This window comes from Cyprinus carpio, chromosome B18 (genome assembly GCF_018340385.1).
Source record: "Cyprinus carpio isolate SPL01 chromosome B18, ASM1834038v1, whole genome shotgun sequence".
Lineage (NCBI taxonomy): Eukaryota > Metazoa > Chordata > Actinopteri > Cypriniformes > Cyprinidae > Cyprinus > Cyprinus carpio.
Window position 1 is genome coordinate 22,197,306 of NC_056614.1, and position 23,862 is coordinate 22,221,167.

Consider the following 23,862-nt stretch of genomic DNA (forward strand, 5'->3'; position numbering starts at 1 on the left):
GGGTGAAATGAGATTGGAGCACACACATCCAAGTCCTTCCCCACATGAAAAGCCCTTTGAAGAATCACTTTCTCTCTACCGTTATTGCAAAGCTCACTTTTACCAGAAGGTGACGGTATACGCTGTGCAACATGTGTCGCAGAACCGGCTTTCACAAGCTTGATTTATGTGTTCTCACACCGTGTGATCCTGGAGAAACAAACACTAGACATGTAACACCAGTCCATCCATCATTTTCTGTCTTAGGATTGTTCTTCTACTCTTTCCGCAGGTAGACGTTTTTTTTTTTTTTTTTTTTCTTGATCATTACTTCATACGAAGCGGGAATGGAAATAAATTCTTAGCCAAACCCATAACTTCAGTTTCATTTTATGAAGCGTGCTGTTACATGGGAGAATTAGGGATATAAATCATAAAGGTTGGCTGTGGTTGATGTGCTGGTTTATGCCGAGGGGCTGTAAGGTCTTTTGCGAACGTACAAATCTTACTTAACACAGCCTTGTGATCACCACACAGATAGCATCAGGGCTTGTGGCCAGCACACATGGTTGGGAATGTGCATATCTGCTCGAGCAGATGATGTGCCTGAAGTAACATTTGTGGCATAGATGAGATGAAACAGATCGAGATTCACATGATAATCAGCACACAAACTCACATGCACACCTTGTGGAAGGACACATGGTTCAGATTTTCATGAGGTTTGGTGATCCTGCTGCGTATTGTCAGGAGGGATGAAATGTTAGGTGAGAGATCAGCTGAAACTGAAAGCCACAGAATACCAAAAATGACTGTTGGTGGACCTCATATGATGCTAACCCAGGAACAACATATAAAACGACCAAATTTTGCTAAATTGCAACTTTTAATCGCAATCGCAAAGTTTAATCACAACATATAATCATTGCAGTTAATAGTGCTCACCGTCTGTTTGATTAAATGTAATTTTTAACTAACTGCATGATTCCTATTGTACATTTCTGCCATAGTCACCACTAATAACTTACTCCTAAATATAATGTAGAAACTTAACATTTTCTGTACAGCTGCTTTGCAACGAAAAGCGCTATACAAATAAACTTGAATTGAACTAGTGATGTGTGCAAAGGTCTGGTTCAAAACCGAGTGAATTGCAAACTGAGTGGTGAAAATGTGCACATTAATAATTTATATTATTTATTAGTGCATACGAATGTATTAAATATTAATAATAAAATACAAAATGTGTTTATTTTCCAATAATAATATATAATTATTTAAGCATAGTTATATAAATACATAATTATTTCTGAGCTGTTACATTTACGCATTTAGCAGACGCTTTTATCCAAAGCGACTTACAGTGCATTCAGGCTAACATTTTTTACCTAACATGCTGTTTTGTTGAACATGATTACTGTTACATGATGTCTAACAGGTCTGTTCAGACCGCTCAAGTAGAAGAAAAAGTTTGTGGTAATCATTACAGCAGAAAAATGTAAGCCATGTCTTAAATGCCCAATTATATGTACTTAAGTTATAAACCAAAGATAATAAGAAATTATAAAACAATTATAAGCAATTATACATCGTTAACAAGCAAAAATACATGGGACATACAAATACCTATCAAGCAATTTAAATTAAACTTAATTATAACTTTTTTTTAATAAATGAATTTATATTAATAGTATTTCTTCTGCCTCATCCTGCATTACATTCCCTGTGAAAAAAGTGTGCTTAATTGTACTAAATGTGCACTTGTAGAAAATTTCAAATCTTAAAAGTATACTTCAAAAACCGTACTTGCAGATAAAGTGCACTTTATAAAAATGTCAGATTAAAAAAGCTGTACTATTAAAGTGTATTTTAAATAATTGTTTTAATAATCTGTTGCAGTGCTTTAAAGAAGTATACTTATTTTGATTGACTAGCATATGTGAAGCACTTGATTACAGTGTTATTACATGCATGTTATATTAAAGTATATTATATATTAGGATGCTCACTATGTTTCAGAACAGCGTTTCATGTGTTTATTCTGTTAAGATGTGAGTGAGGTATGATGTGGGTGTATTAGTATACAAGTATGTGCAAAGCCCATGAGAAAAAGCAGGGTTTTGATGAAAGAGGAGACAGTGAGAGCGAACGGTGTGCTGTGATGTGTCAGGTGATGTGCGTATGGGCGCAAAGGGCCGGAACCGTGCTTATATTCCTGATATTAGAGAAGGAATCCATGCTGGGCCATTCGCTTATGGATACGTGTACATGCCTCTCACTCGCTCTCTCCGGGTTCTGCTTTGTGTCTCCTTAGCTTTATCAGTCTTTCCTGTCATCATAGCTACATCTGCAATATGTCATCCCAGTACTCCAGGGCCGAGTGTGTGTATAATTGTGCAGGTATGTGTGTCCATCTGTGTATATCTGAATGCAAAGCCCATATCTTATGTGCACGGATGCATATGTGTCTTGTATGCGTCTCATTAATGTCTCCGAGTGTTTAGGGTGTAGCTGTTCCAGACTGAGGCGTGTGCTGGAGGCCTGCAGCTCAGAGCTGGAGTTATCAGGCACCCCGCTGAAGCCTGTCTCCTCTAATTAAACCCTCTCTGATCTCCTGCCTATGGCTCCCATAACACCCGTGGCTCTCTCCTTCACCTCTGCTGGAGGGTCAGGGAGCCAGAAGTGCTTCCTATTCCCAGCTATGAGTGCCGATTTCTGAACCTAGTTTGGATTGAAAAAAGCGGGGACAAGTTGGAAATAGAATTCTCCATCTTGAAACCTCCAAAAGATTGAAAAAAAAAAAAAAAAAGTGATAGAAAGCCTGTAGGCCGCCTGCCACGATCCAGATTCTCGGTTTCCTTCAAATAAACGTCTAGTCTTTGCTCTTTTTTTCTTGAATGTTCCTTCAAATAAAGCACGCTTCTCTATGATTAGCCGCTCTGTAATTTGACTGGGGCTCTCCTGGGAGGAAGAAGATGTTTGTTTTCGCTTGTCTGGATGTTTGGTTGGAGATTTGAACAGAGTGAGAATGATAAAACTTCCCGTCGCACACAGTTAAATAAACTCTGTCTGTCTCTCTGGAGACCAGGCTTTCACCACATGAGGTTGAAGAGTGTTAAAGTTGCTTCAGAAAGAAAGTGCTGTCAGGAGTACTTTTTGTCACTTTTACATTATTATTGTTGGGGTTTTGCCTCTTCGTTAAAGAGAATGAGAGGAAGATGTCTGGGTGAGAAAGAAGGCGGCAAGTGATCAAGATACATTGCAGACTGGACTCACCTACATAAGCAAAATGTCAGAATGTTGATGTTTAACATACAAATTAGGATGAAAAAGTCTATAAATGCACCACTTACAGTATATACACTATATAAGATAAGTGGTGCATTTACAGACATAAATGCAAAAAAAAAATAAAAAAAAAATAAATTCCATTTATACAAAATTAAGGTGGTTCTGATGGCATTTATTCTACCTTTGCACTGATTCATTAACTCAGCAGTGTGAAACTGGCATCAACAAATTTCCAACAAACCTCCAAAAACAACAAGCATTTTTTTTCTTCTATGCTTATGGCCTTAAATATTGAAAAGCCAATAAGACATTTTAATAAATTAAGGGTGTGTTGACCAGATTTATTTTAGCATTATTTACATAATATTACAGTGTTCTTTAAATTTAATTTTAATACATTTGTTATGTACTTTTGTCATTTTTATTTAGCTTTGATTTAGTTTTATTTATTTTTATTTTTTAATTTTAGTACTAATTTGTATTGAACGTTTTCATCTAATATTTATATTTTATTTGAGCTTTATTTCAATGAACACAAACTTTTTTCAATTAAAAAATAAATAAATAAATAATTAAGTATTAGTTAACAGTTACAACAGTGCTGTGGACAACCTGTAAAATTTATCTAAATATGTGCTCTAAGTTCAAATGAAGTATGACATGCTGGATCTTTAATGCTCTTATAAGAGATGCAGGTTCGAGTCCACGCAGCAACCTATCCAGATCCCATTCCCATTAACTTACTGTACTTTTCAAAGTTCTAAGAAATAAAGAGGCAAAAATTTATAAATGAACAAAGCCTGATGTATTAAAATTGGCATGCTAAGCATGAAAACCTTCAACTTTTCCACACAGCAGTGCAGATGTAGGTCACATTGTTCAGTCTCTGCCTCTCTAAACCACTAGATTTTTAAAGGGGTCATATGATGCTGCTAAAAAGAACATTATTTTGTGTAGTTGGTGTAATGAAATGTGTTATTGCGGTTTAAGGTAAAAAAACAAAAAAAATAACACATACTGCACATAATTTACACTACTCTTTCTCCTCTATGCCCCGCCTTCTGAAACGCGTCGATTTTTACAAGGCTCATCTCTCTGAAAAGCGAGGTGTGTTGTGATTGGCCAGCTATCTAGTCCGTTGTTATTGGGTGAATGCCTCAAGCGTGAGACGGAAATGTTACGCCTCTTAACATATTGTGATGCCTTGTCTGGCCGCAGTGACGAGACAAAAACATAAAACCCATTATAAACCTGATATAAACATGATTTCTAGTCGTGTTTTCTTTTGGAATGCAAAAAAAAAGTAGTTTCGCTTTCTCAACAGAACAACGTCACACACCGCGGCCTTGAGTGAGCAAAGGCCAGAGGCCTAGAGTGAGCCGTGGTCTAGAGTGAGACACAGCCGGCTTGAATGAGCAGAGGCGGGCGGCTTGAGAACAGTGCGGCAGGCGGATTCTATGAAGGAGCGCACCTTGGTCTTTCAGCAACCACATGTGACGACCCCGGGCTGAACTCCACTTCGTCTTCGGTGAAAGCCGATTTGGTGATCCACAGTGCAAAGTTGATGAATTTCCTCAGTGACCAGCACAGATCAGCTCCAGGCATGACGAAGTGGATATCGTCCTCTTTTAGAAGGCCAAACAAAGTAGTTTCTCTTTCACAGTGAAACACAGCATCTATACGACATGGCAGCGGCGGCAACAAAAATACTACAACGAGAATAAAAGGTACGCCTTCTTTCTTTGCGTGAACACTAGGCGGCGTTATGCAAATCTTTCCACATACTGACGTAGAGATGTGGGGGCGTGTTAGAACGAGCCATTTCAGGGGTGTGTGGAAAAGTCTCAACTTTTATAAAGAATATCTCTTTGGATTTGAGACTTCTTGACAGATCTTCTTTATTCACCAAGAGCTTGTAACACTCCAAAGAGAAAGGAAAATTTGAAATCACATCATATGACCCCTTTAACATTCCTTATAACGATAATACAATTCCATATGCTTTTAAATATGTCTTTCCTTCCAACTGCAAACGGTAAAGTTTCAGCAAGCTGAATACCGGCCACCATGTTATCAGACAGCCCTCCAAACCAAAAGAAATGCACTCCTAAACCTCACGGTGACACACCGCATCTGGATCATTTTACAAATCAAAGATTTCGAAACTAAAAACACGACCAATGTTTTAGTGTCTTGACATGTTAAGCGCTTTAACTTGTTACCATTCTGACTGGTTCCAATTATCGAAAGTCTCTCTGCACGACTCCAGCATGTGTGGAAAACAGTGAGAGTGCCAGTATGGTCTCTGAAGACAAACAACAGCACAACACTGGACACAATTCATCCGTGAGTCACTACGACACATTCCTCAGAAGACAAACAGGACCACCTCAAGACATGTTTTTCTGGAATAAAAGACAGAAAGAGGACAGAAGGCGACACCGGAGCTACATGCGACCTCAGTCTGCTTACTATACAATAAAAAGCTTCCAAGACGTTGCGGTCACTGAGGCATCTCTAAAACTTTGTTGTCAACAACTGTGACTAACATTACGGTTTTAAAACATGCCAATTCCATCATGTTTGTTCACCCTAAAGCTTTTTACTTTGAAAAACAAGAGGGTTTCAGTGATAAAAGAGGCATTATTTTTTCATGTTTTCCCAAAAAAATCTAACCATCCTTGAAATAAGATTTTTTCTTTTTTTAGTATTATTATTATTATTATTATTATTATTTTATTGTAAAATCTTATTAAAATTTTAAAAATGTGTTTTTCATTTCAACACATTCTAAAATTTCCAGTGATGGAAAGCTGAATTTTCAGCATCATTACTCCTGTCTTTAGTGTCACATGATCCTTTAATCATGCTGATTTGCTGCTCAAGAAACATGTCTTATTATTTTCAATGTTGAAAACAGTTGTGCTGCTTAATTTTTTTTTTTTTTTGTGGAAACCATGGTACACTACCATATAGTTTTATTTAAAAATGTCTTTCTCTCTTTTTTTTTTTTAACTCTGCATTGATCAAAAGTGTCAAGAGACATTTATAATGTATATTTGTATAATGTATATTAATAATATACATATTTCAAACTGATTTAAGATTATTTTTTTTGCCACAGCAGAAGACTTACCTCTGTTCCACGGCCCACTCTGATATAGGCACACACTGGGCTGAAGGCTCCAGTCCCACATGCTAACAGGTGGGTGCTGTTATAATGCTGCACCAGCTTAATGTAGTTTGCACACTCCGGCTGTGAGAGAGGGACAGAGAGAAAAAACATAGATAAAGAGATAAAGAAAAGAACGCTTTTAACACTTTTCAAGATAAACACTGTAGCCATGTAACAGGATATCACTGTGTCATATATACTGTACAGGATGTATAACAGATTTACCTTCTCTCTGCCCTGCATTAAACAATCCCCCACCTGCTCCTCAGAGCTCGGCCAGTGAATCTAAAACAGAGAAACAAGCACATGGGTTCTGGTCATGATGTTCTGGCACAGAAATGTGCTTATTGTACTTGGCCCGAACACAGTCATTGTTATATTTTTTGATCTGTGGGTTGCATAAAAAAAGACTGTCCACATTTCTGTAGTTTAAACAATAGAGCATATTGCTAGCAAAGACGGGGTCATGGGTTTAATTCCCAGATAATGCATGAACTGATAATGTAGCTATACCTCAAATGTAATGTAAAGACACTTTGGATCAAAGTATTGCAAAATGCATAAATGTAATTTCTGGTCCAGTACAGTTTCAGAAGAAAGGTATTTGTATCTTATTAACCCCTAAAGGGTAAATATTAGAACCTTGAAAGGTACATATTAGAACCTTAATAGCACATATTAGTGCCTTTTGAAAGGGTGCCGCCGCAGCAACAGCTTTTGTAATATTTTTTTGTGAGACTGTGGAGTGAATTATAACTCTTTACAACCCTCTAATTATAATACTCCCTAAAAGCCTCTTATAAGTCCACTAAAAAATTGTTCCGCTTAAAAACATTTCACACCTGAAGAAATAAAAAGTACTTTTATGTACACTGACATGAGATGAAAACTAATTTGAGAGGCCTATTAAAAAGCTATTACGTAACTTGATTCTTATGTAATACCATCTACTTTATCTCAGTAAAGGCCTTTCCACACTGAGCGCGATGCGAAAAAGCAAGTCGAATCACAGACGAAACAATCCATCACAACAAACGCAAAACAATACCTTCTGCTAATTAACGCTGCATGCTAGGTGGAGGCCGACCAAAAAAACAATCCAATACACCTAACACATGTAACACGTAAATGGATTTAACATCATCCGCTGCTCAATATACAGCATTAAATTAAGATAAACAAGGTTTTACACCAGAAACAAAGCTATCTATAATGCTTACAAGAATAGGCTACATCCTAAAACATAAACAGAAGTACAATTAGCATCAAGCTACACTTGAAAATGTACGTAATTAATGTATTTGCTTATTCACTTGAAACCATCATTGAGTGCTTGTAATAAATTCCAATTGTGATCTATAGTGGATTTTTATTAATAAGCAGACACATGCACTCTTTGTATGTTTAATATCGAGTTGCATACAAAACACAAAGAAAATATATCGTCATAATCATATGTCTATTTGCTTTCATATTTCATGTGTAGAAAAAAGAGTTAACGTGCTCTGACTCATAACACTCGCACACATGGAAGAAAACGGATGGTGCTCTGAAGATCACATAATTCAGTGGACAATTAATGGAAATGTTATTCTGTATAAAGAACATATCTGTTCTCAAATACCAGTGATAACAAGAACTCAGCATCCACTCTCTTCTCTTATCTGATACTCTTCTTCTGTGTTTGCTTACACTGGTTTTTGAAACAGCGCCACCATATCACTGTGCAACAGCAGCTGCTCCAGTCACGAGATCCTAGCTCAAATCTAGCTCATTCCTCTTACCACTGCAAAAAAGCGGAGGATAATGACTGTTTCCAATCTATATGTTGTGTGGTGGGACTGTCATAAAAACCAATCCTGGGTTTTAGGGCCGAAATGTGAAAATCATAAATAAATAAACGTCAGAGACAGTGGAATGGCTGCTTAATACCCCCCAACCTGTTATAAGATACTTTCTTTTGTGCATGAATTAAGGGTGACATCTGTTAATAGGTATTTCTACAATGCAAATGAAAACCAAAAACATCTGCTTTTGACGTTGATGCTACATCCACAACAATAAGTGTAACAGTAATAATTTCATACTAAGTACAGAATACATATATAATTCTACTATATAATGACAGCTTCAGTGCAACAGGTGTAAATTGCTTTGTGCAACGTACTGTCATGAGCCAACCACACACACGCACGTTCAGATGACAATTCTGGACAGACATGGTGCCCAAATCCAACAGCTATGTAAATGCATGTACCTCTTTGTGAGGGGCAGTGATGCGCTCCAGATTGAGTGAGTACAGTATGTCTTTTCCTCCGATGATTAGCCTTTCCTGAGTCTCATCCAGTAACATACTGTAGTGCTGCAGACGCCCCTCTCCGGCCTGGAACACTCTCGTCCTGTTCAGCTCCCATAACTCTACAAACACAAATTACAAAGTAATTGAATCATGTGATTGTTTAGAAAAGTATTAGTCTAACTCTGCTTATTAAACATGATTTGAGGTACCAATTGTGGCCAAATTTAAATTTGTATGGTTAGGGATTTGTTGATGAAGCTGGTTGACCAAGATGATCAAGAAGTCCAGAAGTTCACTCAAAAATGAAAATTATGTCATTGCTTTCTCAAAACAAACACTAAACCACCATAAAAGCAAAGCATCATGTACACTACAATCCAAGTCTTCTGAAGTCAAATGATTGCTCTGTGTGAAAAAAAGAAGAAAAACGGCAAAAGATGTTATTTAATATTATTAATCTGCTATTGAGAATTAAGTTTATAAGAGAATTAGCCAATTTGTGAATGAATCTTTCAGATCTTTTCAAGACTGCATTTATTTGAGCAAAAAAAAAAACAAACAAAAAAAACAGTAAAAACAGTAATATTTTGCAATATTATTACACACACACATATATATATATATATATATATATATATATATATATATACATATATATATATATATATATATATATATATATATATATATATATATATATATATATATATATATTTGAATATAGTTTATATATTTATTCAGCAGTCTTCAGTGTCACATGATCCATCAGAAATCAATTTAATATGCTGATTTGGCTCTTAAGAAACAATCAATGATGAAAATAGTTGTGGTTCTGTTAGCATGCATTAGTAAATCTTTTGTAATATTATGAATGTACCATCACTTTTGATCAGTTTAACCTGTCCATGCTGAATAAAAGTATGACTTAAACAAAAGTAAGAATTTTTGTGAACCCAAACTTTTGTACAGTAGTGTTCATGTATGTTGAACCGTCATAAAGCCCATGACTCCCATCTCTACTCGGTTGCATTTCTTTCCACCAGAGAGTGAGGTCAGGCAGCTGGAACAGGATTAAACAGACCACATATATGAACAAAATTGAACAAAGATGCACTGCTTCATTGAATTGTGATATGAGAGAAATTTGATTATATGATTAATCAAAGTATGGGGGATGTAGATGACTTGTGACAGATTTCCTGAGCATGTTTGCGTGTGTGCGTTGGGTTGCTCCATGGGGAGTTGCCCTCGTAATGATTTATTCGGCGTGTGTGAGTTGGCCCTCCAGTTATACACACCCAATGACAAAATGTGTTTTTCATTTTAAATGCTCTCTGGTTGCTTTAAGACTGAAAAATGGCAGCCTCCCAACACACACACACACACACACACACACACACACAAGGATGCAGGCAGATCCATCGATAAGTGGATACACACACATCACTGGATGCTGGTTGAGTTCAGTGACGCATGGAAAAAAAAAGACAGAAGTATTAAAAGGAACAATTTAGCAAAAAATGGAAAATTCTGCAATTACTTACTCTAAATGTAATTTCCAAACCCGTATGACTTCCTCTTTTATTTAATGTGTATTTTTATGGAATTTCCTAACCACTTTTTTTTTTTTCAATTTTAATGAAAGTGCACAAGGACTGAGGCTGTCAAGCTCCAAAAGAACAAAAATCAACAAAAATAATTTCAAAAAGCATACTCTGAAACAGACCGAAACTTCGAAAGCTATAGCTCTCTGGAAGGGAAGATCATTGAATAATAACTTAAATTTCACCACACAGATCTATCGTATCACTTCAAGAGAGTTGCTTAAGTCATATGCACCAAATTTTTGTCTCCTTTTAGAAGCTTGAAAGCTTCAGTCCCCATTCAGCATAACTGTGTGGAAAAAAAGAGACCAGAATTTCTCCTATTGTTTTCCAAAGAAGAAAGAATGTCATACAGGTTTGGAATGAAACGAGGGGGGGGGTGAATTTTCAATTTTGCGTGAACTAATCCTTTAAAAGAGCCACTTAGAAAGTTAAAGGGCAAAAGTATGTATGGAAAGAAGATAAGCGAAGCAGACAGACAGATAGATAAGGGATAAAAATGGATTACTGAAATGATAGCAGGAAGGATAAACAGACATGAAGAAAGCGGAAAGAGAATGACAAGGTCAAAAACAGACATTTAAAGAGGCAGACTTTGATCATATTTTAGTGTCTGAGAGCACTTCTCCTGAAAAACACTCAGTGTGTCTTTAATTATGTTTATGAGTCTTGCAGTTAATAGAAATGCCTTAGGATACTCAAAAACATGAAAACAAGTAACACTCACACCCACCCACAATGTTCAAGTTCATTTGGAAGTCAATGTAATACCTCACTCTGATATTTAACAGTAAGGTATAAAAGTCAATACAAAACTGATGTAAAAAAAAAAGGTTTTAGGACTCTGAAAAAAAAGAAAAAAGATTCTGAAATGAACCAATATTTGGGAAATATTATATGACAAAAACCAGACAACAACGATGCAGAAAACAGATGAATAAGACAAAGCAGATGAAGACTATGATTAAGTGGACGAAGACTACTACTATGACAACAAGGAAGAAGACAAAGACGAATAATAAAGATAAGACGACAACGATGAAGAAAGAATATTATTATTATTAAATCAGCTTAGAAAAATGCTAAATAGAAGCATTTTTATTAGTGGTCTCAAATGTTGTACCAAGTATCTGCATATCATATGTTTGTTTAGATGTCATCATGTTGAAAGCCCATGAAACAATTTCTTCAAGATGTTACAAATTACAATCCCTTTTACAGTGTCGAGCACCTAACACAACTTGTGGTGGACATGTGTCATACTGAAAGAACCAAGAGTGTGTTAAAGAGAAAAATGAAACGAATAATTGAATGCCTTCAGAAATAAATTTCCAGTTCCCTGACCATATATACAGCAGAATAACAAACAGATTGGATGAAGAATTTCACATTTCATTCACTCTGATTAATCCAAGGTCTTTGGTCTATTGATGTTTATTGGACCTGTCATGTAGTTTTATTTATGTTCAATATATGAAATCAATTCCACTATGCCTCTTTCATTCATTTTGATTATGAGCATCTTTCTCATTTTAAATCTATGGGTATGGCCTCTTGTTCATGAAGATAAATGAGACAGATAAAGAAAAGAAAGAAAACCAGACTTAGTTCATGATTTGATGGGCGTCTATATGTGTTGTTCATCCTCCATAAATATTTATCTAATATACTCCACTTATCAGCAGAAACCAAAATGTAAAGACATACAGGGTTATGATGGTTATAAAGAAACCTTACAACAAACAGCAAATTGCGCATGTCCCAAAGCAAGCCAAGAAAATAATCCTGAACTCCCCGAGGCAACAAGCATTTTAACCCCTCACCGTTATTAACGCAGTGCCCCTGACAGGGCAAGGGTCGCACCATTAGGCTGTTCAGCGGAGGGGTGGGGGAAGAAATCAGGCGAAAAAGACAACCATCCAACCGATATAATAAATTACTGCACCCTTTTTATACTCACTGACTGAATATGTGCAAGTGTGATACTAATTATCTGTAACCCTAACCTAAATGTATATATACAAACATGTATTTATTTATATATAATGATAATGATGGATTTGTTTCTTACAAACACACAGCGTTTTGCTTCACAAGATGTTGACTACATATTGTATCTTGTACATTTACTGAACGAACTTACCACACCAAACAAAACATATACAGTAATCTGTTCAGATGAAGAAGCAAACTCATCTACATATTGTATCTTGTATAGTTACTGAATGAATTTTTCATTTTAAACAAAACGGTTGTGCAAATGATTCAACGACTCATATAAACTCACTTGTTTTGTTCTTAAATTAATAAGTGTTTTGAAAAAAATGAGTTCAAATTGATTCATACTCACCCAAAACAAACACAAACAAAGAGAAACTATGTGGTTGCAAAATGAGTAACTGAGAAATATCCACCAGTAATATGAAAAACACAAATAAGACTCTAGCAATGCTGACTGGACAGTCAAATTTCAGGAACAGAACTAATGGATAAACAATGATTTGCATGCATACGTTATTGGCAAATAATTTATGAATTTAGACTGTAAGTGAAAGCGCTTTTTTATGGGTTCCCCTATGCTCTTAAGACAGGAAGTAACTGTATTTATTCACAGGAAACACTGTCAATCCCATTCTCAGGCCTGTCAGTTAATACAACCAAAAAAGCGGTTATTGAAAGGGAAATGACCCAAACTCTCTTTAATCCAAATCCCCATGTGCTGAACAGGCTGTATTTCCCCGTAAGCCAAACTAAAGACCTGTTTCCTCTGCCTAAGTCATCTGAACCTCAGCCGGGGTGAGCAGGTCTAGGGAAGTGTCGATTCTCCCTAAAGAGGACTTTGGAGGCTGGAAGATTCCAGATTTAAGGAGAGCCGATAGGTTGATTGCGGATGTGGACGTCTACTCCCTTTGCTGAGGGGCTATCTGCAATCGGAGATTGGACGGAAATGCTTTCATCCTAGGAAGGAAAAGAGCTTCGTTCTTTCATCTGTCACTCTGAGTTCCCCATCTTTTGGTCATTTTGTAGACCCCCTGATGGACGAATTTTACATAAATCATATTTTTACACACTGCAGTATAAGGCGAACTTGTCTGTATGAACAGGGGTCCATTTTATTTCAGTCAACGAGGAGGCAAAAGCCAAAGCTAATTACTATAAAAGATCTGATTCTGAGCAGAAGACTGAGGGACTCTGTTTAAGAGAGACTCTGTCCTTTTACACAGCATATTGACTGCGTTAACCTGCTAACCCTAGTAATTATCGTAAGGGTTATCCTGTATTTGGGAATATGATCTTCGCCTTCTTCCAGACAGACTGCATGTCTGGGTAAGGCCATATATCCTTCACAAGTACAGCTCTCTTTAATGGAATCAGTGCATTCAATATTTATTGTTTTCTAATAAAATAAATAAGTAAATAAGCAACCAAAGTCAATAGGCAATCAAAACGCTGCCCTTTATAAATCAATACACATTGATTTGTAGTTTAAATTCTCTAGTTCAAGAATAAAATAAAACCTTTTAAAGTGGCAAAAAATTAAATACATATTTATATTTAAATATTAGCATTGACGTATATATTTTCATGCAGAGGCATACAAATCTAAACGTGCAGCCTGAACATAATCCAATCAACCACCCTTGAAATATTTCTTCTCTAACAAACTCAACTGCTTGGTAAACACTTGTCTCTGCTGATCTGGAATGATGAAGGTTTTTGGTTTAGATATGAAGCCCAGAGGGGTTTGTTTCTTGTGGGCGGGCTGGAAGGGAGAGGTCCCTGATCTAGTGCCCGAGTTTCGGTGTGGCCTTGTAAAGGTGGTGCGATTTGATTTACATATGATTCGCATTGACGCATGCAATTTGTACTTTCAACCTACGCTAAACTGCAGCTGTCATACTTCAGTGAACCAGTACAGAGGAAATGAAGCTGGCTAACATCAACCTGCCCTTCGCTCAACAAAACACTACAGGAGACTAAAACATGAAGAAATGTGGAGGTGAAACAAGCCAGATTCAAACTCAGTTTGCCCATATAAGCACCACAGCACACCAGGTGTCTGACCATCACATTGATCCACTTGACAGGTGACTTATAATTTTATTATATTTTATTATAATTGTATTATTATTATTATTATTATTATAAGTAAATTTGGTTGCAAAACCAATCAAACAATAACTATGTATGAAAATTCTGTCTGAATTTACATAATACATAATACAGTATGAAATTACATAACGTTATGATTTATATTCATTCTAATGCCAAAACACATTAGCCAAAAACACATTTAGATACATTTCACATATAAAACATTCTTTGCATTTATTTATAAACATTTATCTAGCCATTTTATCAGCTGAATATGTCATGGGAAATATCTTATAATTCCATACTCTCATATCATCTCTATGATGAAACAATAGCACTTTAGAGATAAAGCACGTTGCAAAGAGGTGTTTTGTCTGTGCTTTATTGCACGTAGGTCGAGATAAAAGCATTTACCAAAGCGTTTAAAGCAACAGTGGCACATTGACTCCACATTTAGATGCAACGCTCAGTTAAGGGTGAAGATATGAGGTGGGGAGGACTTAGATAAAGATGATTTCCATAAACAATCTCAGCGATGCTTGGGCGAAACATGAGTGAGCAGCCAAAATGGGGGTTTGCTAAATGAATTTTCAGTGATGGTATAATCGGATCAAAGAAAAAAAAAAGAGAAAAAAAAACTGTTGGCGTCATGGAGTGTGATATCATGCAACAGCTCTGTATGGAAAAAAAAAGAGCAGTGTGACCCATCAGACATTGCACAGAAAAAAAAAATGGGGGTAAAAAGCCCCATCTGCTCCTCCATTCATGGGCCAGGGACTTTCTGACCTGTCAATCAAGTTAACAAAGACAGACAGGTATTTTGAATTCAAACATCAGCGCTGACTGAAACAACATGCTACTGGCGATTCCACAGTGGCTACGAGATAAACTTCAATTACCTGCTAGAACACATGATGTGTTGATACATAGCAAATCATCAAGAATACAAACACAAAACACATGTCAATCATTCAGGAGGCGGAGCTAAGCATACAGAGGTCAGGTCCTCCTGATGGAACGTGCTGTGGACCGCATGAGGCTTGCGGAGAGACACATGAAAACACTACCAGATCTGGCTTCTGTGGTGACTGATAGATTTCAGTAGCATTTTGCTCCTTTTGAATTTTTCCTCATGCTGCATTCAAGACTGACAGAAAAAAATCCATTTATAAAAACATGAACTCAACTTTGTGGAACTGGAAATTTCTAGCAAGGGAACTATGATTAAGGAACATTTTGCTGTATATGCACTATACATGCACAAACGAAGAATGATTGAAAAAACTACTAAAAATCTGCCATAGGTGAATCAGCCTTCACAAGGTATTTTAAAATGCATGTGATTATAACAAAACCGCTCTCAGCATTTCTACATGAAACACCCATCTCTTCATATTATAAGTTTTTCACTTTTTAACCTCCTCAACCATCTGAATGTTTCATTAGGATACTCTTCTAGTTCAATGTCTTGGCATGTACGGAGAATAACACACATTTTAAGTGATATCCTTTGAAAACAAAGTGAGGGGCTTTCCATGGTTTTATTCCCTATAATTTTCTCCCACCTGGAATAACCGCTCATACTGTATTTAAGAGCTGCAAAACTCTCAAAAAACACACAAGTGTTGGATACATTAGGGCCTGTCGCTCGCTCACTTCATGGAAAAAGAAGCCTTTCAACACCCAAAGCCAACGGGTTGAGAGATGCCAAAGATTTCTGTTCATAATACATTTTTCTCATATTTAACCTTGACAGAGCCTTGGACAACATGAGAGAGAAGGAACAAAATTGACTACTTGCTGATTTAAATAACAATAAACCTTGACATTTATACATCATAATTAATGAATCGACAGAATAAACCTGACTAAGTAGATCTCCTGAGTAATGTCACATCGTAATTCACATACAGATATAAGGCGATTAGCTCTACTCAAACGTCCTCTCATAAAAACTGCCACAAATGCCTCAAGAGACAAGTCTGTAGAGGATTACTGGGTACCAAAAAAGAGGTCAAACAATTTTCAACCAAAGTTCTGGAGTATGAAATCACTTATCGACACTATGGTTCTCAATCAGTAGTTTGAAAGCTTTCCAGGATGACAGAAAATTACACTGTCTTTACAAAGCCATTGTGTGTCACCTCTAAAATGAATGCCAAATGGACACAAAGTGAGGAAATTAATACAAAGAGCATTAGCTGAAGGACATATATGAGGACTATATGAAAACCATCAACTGCCTGCACTGGAGTACAATATATCAAATATAAGAGGACGTCCCATGGAGTGCCATCCTTGAACGTTTGATGAAATCCAGGCCATTGTTTTATTGAAATGGTTGTTCGGGTTGTTTGATGTGAGGAAAGCTGATTGATGAATACATTGTAAATGACCTGACCTTGGAGATCTCTCATTGACCAGAGAACAACGTGCATTCATTGAAGCCACTGTAAGTCAAGGAAAGTTAAACCCTTCTCGGGGGCCATTTGCAGGTCTGCTGTCCAGAGCTGATTGTACTGACTGTGAAGTTTATTAAAACCCAGGATTTCTTCCTTCCCGTCCTGCTGTCTCTTAAGAACCCGTCTCCATGACGACCCTTCAGATGCCCCGTTTGAAAGGAAATTATGGGTTTATTGGGTAAACAGAACTTTCTGAAATGTCAGGAGAAATACAGAGAAAGACACAGCGAGAGGTAGGAAGAAGCAAGAACAGACCAAAGCAGGAATAAACTCTCCCAAGAACATCATTAATTACGCAATGACCTGCGGGCCAGCTAAACACATGCAGCGCTATCTGGATACAATGACTGGGTGATGAAACAGCAGGAGATTTGCTTGTATAAGTCCTTCTCCTTTCATGTGCTGTGGACTCGAAGCAAAACTTGCCTTTGGAGTGACAAAGAGGTGACTATTACACCTGATCATTTAAGGCTATTTGGAAAATGTCTCTTTTTTTCAATACAATAGAAGTCAATAGGGTCTAATGTTGTTAGGACCACAGAATATCTTTCTAATTATTCTTTATACTTCAGAAGTAAGTCCGTCATACAGGGTTGGAATGTCATGAAAGTGGGTAAATGACAGAATTATTTTTTTTTAGTGAATAACCCCTTTAAATGTGGTCAGAGTCCATTCCAGACCACCTCCAAATAGTTTCAGTAATCCAATCACAATCCAATCAGGGAAAATGCATGTTAATGACAGACGTAAAGTTGGCTGTAATGACCGGATTATGCCAATTTATAACACAAGAGCAGCACACAGAAATGGGTAAATGAAAACCATTAAAACCTTCATATGAAATCATTTGGAACGGTAAAATATTATATTTGAAAATGACATTTTACTCTAAATGTTACAAAAACAATCTTCCGTTTGGGAATAAAATTCCCCCATTCACCAAAAAAAAAAAACCCCTTGGCAAACTCATTTAAAGTCATCTGAGCATAGATCTTAGAGCCTTCTTGGCTACACTGAAGTAGGTTTAAAATTACAGCAGAGACTCGAGAAACACATTAGTCATTATGACCCGAGCCTAAACGCAACATGAACCGTCTAATGGGCTGTTAAACTGTCAATTTAAAACAGAATATAAAAAATAAAACACAGACCTTCATCTTCCCCGCAAAAAGCCAAAAGCTCTGTAAAACAAATCCCAAGGCTAAATTCAAAAACTTAAAGATCATGTTCTCCAGTAAAAGGTGATGAAAACCGATTTAGAGCGCTCAAACTGTGATTAGTCGTTTAGTGATGACTGACGATGGAAAAGCTACTATAGGTTGTTATTAAAGAGCACATAACATGGCAAAACTGAAGTATGTCACCTATTTGACTGTATACTGAAGTGTCAGAGAGCTCAAAATATGTCTCTTTTCTCACATTTATATTGATGTAGGGCGCAAACGTCTTATATGTTTTGGTTGTTTAAAAAAAAAAAACTCATAAAACGTTCACAAACATCCATTTACATGATGATGATAGCTGCGACCAACTGGAGGTCCGTGAGGATTTGTATGTTTGAATGGCTAGAGATTCGGGATAAGAAACTGACACTTTTTATAAGTAGCTAGGACAAGGGCTAAAAGCTCTGGAGAGCTTTTGGGGGGCTCCTTGTTGAAATTTTGCAAGGGGTAACTGTTCAGTAATACTGCACCGAAGCCAGCATGGTTTATTTACATAAGTTAATGCACGAAACTCAAACTCTGTCTTAACAGCGTGACATCACCTCAAACCGGGGTCGGACACTCCAGAACCAGTTGGAAGTGTTTTGAAATAATGTTTAGAGTAGACTGAAACTGAATTCACTCTCGAATAAATATACAACTCTTGCAGATCTTGTGCTCAACATGTTGCCCCTCGGAGCCTGCAGTAGGGAAGAACGTACAATCGTACCGCTACATAATTCGGCCTCACTATTCAATACTCTCAAAAATACTTGCATGTAATCAAGGTGCCTGTAATGTTCGGAATGCACCATTGGGATGCGGTTGGCAATTTTCATGCCTGGAATCACGGCAGCGTTACACTCCCTCATAAACAAACACTTTAGCTCCTACTAATTACACCAATTTCAACGGCAATCTCTTAACTCTCACTTTTGCTGTTTTTAGCCTGATTAAACCCTCAAAGCCATTTAAAAATAAATATCAAATATGCGCAACCACCTACACATTCCCACCCAAACACCTACAAACCAGCTGAATGTGTTGTTGCTTCAGCTGTTAGACAACCAAGCCAAAACATGGCTTTTTCAGAAATAAGCTTCCCTTACACCTAATTAGCATTTGCTGTAGATAATTTTTATTTCTTTAAGCAAAGCTTAGCCAAATCATAGCAGAGAAGCACCTTGCCCTTTAATTTGAATTGCGAATTCCCTTTTGAACTTTGGCAAAGGTTTTATCTCTGAAAAATTACAGGAATAAAACTAATCGAATCTTAACATTGTCATCTTGTCAAGCCCTAACCAAGGATTAAAATGCTTACTAAAATAAATTTAGAAGCTTAAAGAAAATCTTACTCAAACTTCCCTGCCTATAGAGTAAAAATTTATTCCATTAAGAAAAATGCACTTTGCACTGTAGTAGATTTCAATGAAACAAACTGAAATGTAATAACCAGAGCTACTTGTTCTAGTCAAGCAGGAAACAAAGGTGCATTCATAAAATCCACAAAGGAGACAAACTCGAGCTCTATAGATATTGATAAGCGTGTCAAATATGTTCCACTTGAGCACACATAACACAGGTTGCTACAAGACTACACCTTTAGAAAAACATACCATTGTAACTATAGGTTTTGCTCAAATACTATTGATTAATACAGTAAAAATGTGCCAACTTTGTAATATACTGTAAGTCACCACTGTCATAAAAAAATTAATTAAATTGACATCTTCAGATAGAATTTTCCCCGTTATGATTTTACAAATTAGTGGGTGACCTAAATATGTCTTTGACAAGACAAAAAAAAAAAAAAAAAAAAAAAATTATGATGTAGAATAATAAAACGAAGAAGATGCTTGAGAAAGTAACAACAGAATTTATTCTATATTTGATATACAACAAAAATACTATTTTTCAGGACATAAATTATGCCAAACCAGTTTATATTATTACCATGTCTCATATACAGTTTCTTCCATCTAAGTTGGTAGTTCTTGGCCAGAATAAGCTGCACAGAAGCTCAAAGGTCTGGCTACACAAGACTACACAGCAGTCAACATGGCAAAAGAGATTCAAACCCACATCTACTTTTTTTTTTGTTGTTTTTTTTGGGGCTATACTAAAAATGTCTGAGGACTAAAAGACTGAACCAGACTCTAAAAAGGAATCTCTTTGCGTATTTGCAAACTCAATTTTATAATTAACAATCTAGTAAACTGGGCATTCAACAAGCACCATGTCTGGTAAGCAGAAAATCCCCACTCTGGTTAGTACATAGCACATAACAGGCAGATCAGGGCAATATTTAATTAAATCGACTACTGGTTTTAATTTGAGTTATAATTTAAGACATCTTTAAAATTAAGGAGTAAAATCCCATGGGTTTAACCACAAGGCAACCTCCTGTGATTGCTCCAAGGCCTACAAAAATGCCTCAACTATCTCTGAGGTCTTTGTGTTATTCAAATTTTAAAAGCATACATGTTTTTCATTCCATAATGATAGGATACATGCAAAAATGTTTCTTCTGCTGAGTAGAGAACACTTTATCAGTCTAGACATGCAAAGATCACCAAGTGAATGACAGAAACAGAAGCATGGGGGGAATAAAGAAATGGACACCAAGAGAAACTATAAATGGCTAATAAAGAGAAAATTATATGTAAAACAAATCTGTTTTAGAACATTTTTTCCCCTCAAAATCAACCTTTCAAATCAAAAATTTAAACAGGAAAAGAAAAAACAAGGCACATGGAGAAGAATGGTTCTGAGAGGATTGGGAAAGAAATTCCACATTTTATCTTTGCCTGGGGATATTTCCCCTGCTGCCAGCCGGTTTCTTCGCCACACGTCAATCACAATTTGCTTGAGTTTGCCAGCAGCTATGTGCTCAGCCCACTGAATGTGACTCTGAAAATGAATATTGTGACAAATCTAATGTTAAAAGTCACTCAAACACCTCAGTATAAAACCTTTGTCCAGGGCACATAGTGTCAGTGTTTTTCTCAAATTTCCATGAGCAGGTTTTACTGAACGCTCATAGACGGTATTGGTTTGATTTACCATGCACTGAAATTCCACATGGACTCTTGACCATGACCAATGCTGGGGTGTGGATTTTTATATGTCACAGTTTCCAGAGCATTCTGATCAAAGAGGAAGACAGAGTGGCATGGGCTATTTGCTTCGGGCTAGGGTGTTCATCTACAATGGATGCCCCCATCTATCCCTGAATTTCACTGTAAACATGCCAATGAAAGACCAGCATAGTAAAATGAACAGTTTACATTCCTTCAGTGAACCCCTTACGCTGACAGAAAACCACACTGTAGAAGCTCAACCACCGTAACGGTGAGAAAAACACAAATAAAAGAGAATCCAGATGTATTTATGGCAGCACAAGTGACTTCATCCAAATCATTTGCGTGTCCATAATCAACTTCACTGTCATTCATTCATTCACACTATATACCGCGGATTAAAAATGTAGTAGACTCAAAAGTATAACAAATAAATAACTATATAAATAAATAAAACAAGATCATATGAAATCGTACAAAATGAGATTGTATGCAATTCTATAAATGTTACTGTATGAAATGTTACAAAATGAGATTTTACAGAATCTTACAAAAGATCGTACAAATTAGATCATACAACACTGTGATGAATGAAATCAAATGAAACTATAAATTTATCACCAATTTGCCATGAGCGTGTGTTTCAATAGCGATAAAACAAATGTTAACAAATACATATAAATTAAATAACAATACCATTTAATAAATTATTATAAATTTACTTATTTAATTGTTTAAGACAGTTAAGCAATCACTATGCTTATAACCTGTATAAAGTCATTTGGAAGAGCTGTATTGGGATGTCCATCTAAGTCTAAAATTATGGCCAATAATTGGAGCTTCAGCTTCAATTTGACTGAACTTCATGCTCAAGCATTGCACAAACACCCACACACACCTGTTGCCTTACCTTTGTGAGACAGACGTAATCTTGGATACACAGTCTTTGCTGATTGAGTTGCAGAGCAGATCCATAGCGTCATGCAAAGAATGAAGGTCCACACACCCCATGCCATCCTCACGCACTCCTCTTGGAACGTCTCAAACTGATTCCTTACGATCCACCACGAGCAGCCTCCATCCACTGAATGACTGAATTGCAGAAGAAAATTAGTTTGCTGTCATCAGAGCAGTGCGCTGAAACTCACTTCATTTACGCCTAGAGTGTGTTTTGAGATGCTTCTGTGGATTCCAGTGTGAAGAAAGTGTCTAAACTGTGCGCAACGCTGTGACTCAACCCTGGCTGACTGTTCCTGTCACTCTTACCAGAGGCGATGCACTCCCAAAACTCATAAAAATGTGTGAGTGCAAGCGTGTGTCAGACAACAAGCACACTGATCTTGGAGAGCTTCCACCTCCTCTAATGAGAAGAAGACTCCTCTCTTTCCTCTCTCTCTCTCTCTCTCTATGGCTCTGTGAAATACTGCCCTTCCACGTGCCAGCCCTCTCTCCCCTCCTGACTGCTTCAACTTCCCTGCCGCAGACATGGACAACGGCCAAACACTCCCCTCCACCCCCACCCTTCTCTTTCACTCTCTTAGTGTTCTCCTCTGTTTATGATGTACTTCTGTTGTTCTCATCTCAGGGAACATGTAATTTGGTCATATTGTGGTTACCTCAACTGCAGTTGGACAATGTATGAAATTTCAGAAATCAGACAGCTGGCAAATGGCTCAATTAATCAGAAATCTGTGTCATATAAACACTTCCCTCCAGAATATCCATATATAATATATGTATTTATGTCCAGATGAAAGTAATTATGATTGATTTGTGGAAAAAGCATTTTTTAAAAGTCATGTTATCAAAGAAACATCTTTTGGAGTAAGGAAGCAACATTATTTTTTCTATCCGATATAATGTGTAAAATCAATCAGGGCGCTGACACCAGGGTCATGAAGGAGAATGAATTCAAGGCACAATTCATCCAAAATGGAAATTCTGTCATTATTGGAAGTCAGAGGGTTTCAGAATATCATCTTTTCCACAAAACAAAGCCAGGTTTGGAACGACATAAGGGTGAGTAAATGATAATAGAATTTATGTTATTCCAAAGCTGTATGACTTTATTCTGTGGAAAAGATGATATTTTGAAGTCCACTGACTTCCATTAATGACAGAATTAAAATTTGTGGTAAACTGTCCCTTTAAATAATTTAATTACAGTGAAATATTTCCTCAAAAGAATGGAAAATAGAGAAAACAGTCCACACTATCTCACAAGGCTGATTATATATATATATATATATATATATATATATATATATATATATATATATATATATATATATATATATATATATATATATATATATATGTGTGTGTAAAAACATTCTCTGCTCAATAAATAGATAAATAAATAAATACATTCCTGCTACTCTATTAAATTGCTTACCCCCTCTCTCTCTCATACACACACAAACATATTAATTTAAAGCAGGGGTCCCAGTTATTTCCCCCTTGAAAACTAAATTCAACAACAACAATGCATCAGTACATCCATCTTTATACTGTAGCAGCTGTTTTTGATCAAACATATCTATAATTTTCCAGTTAAAAAGTAAAAACAAACATGTCATTTCTTGACAATAAGAATTGGGGCTTTACAATTCATGAGGTAATAATTAAAATAACCCATTGCACATAATCCAGTTGTTGTTGTTCAATTATTGTTT

General features: G+C 36.5%; 1 protein-coding gene across 1 annotated transcript in view; it reads right to left on the reverse strand.

The window, feature by feature from the left end:
* sema3e (sema domain, immunoglobulin domain (Ig), short basic domain, secreted, (semaphorin) 3E) overlaps positions 1-22,646 on the reverse strand; it is a 38,033-nt gene extending 15,387 nt beyond the window's left edge. The window contains exons 1-4 of the mRNA XM_042744374.1: positions 22,098-22,646; positions 8,703-8,863; positions 6,671-6,730; positions 6,407-6,526 (exon numbers count right to left, since the gene is read on the reverse strand). Coding sequence (XP_042600308.1) covers positions 6,407-6,526; positions 6,671-6,730; positions 8,703-8,863; positions 22,098-22,203 — 447 coding nt within the window. The 5' untranslated portion in view covers positions 22,204-22,646. The remainder of the gene's footprint in view (positions 1-6,406; positions 6,527-6,670; positions 6,731-8,702; positions 8,864-22,097) is intronic.
* Positions 22,647-23,862: the final 1,216 nt, after the last annotated feature.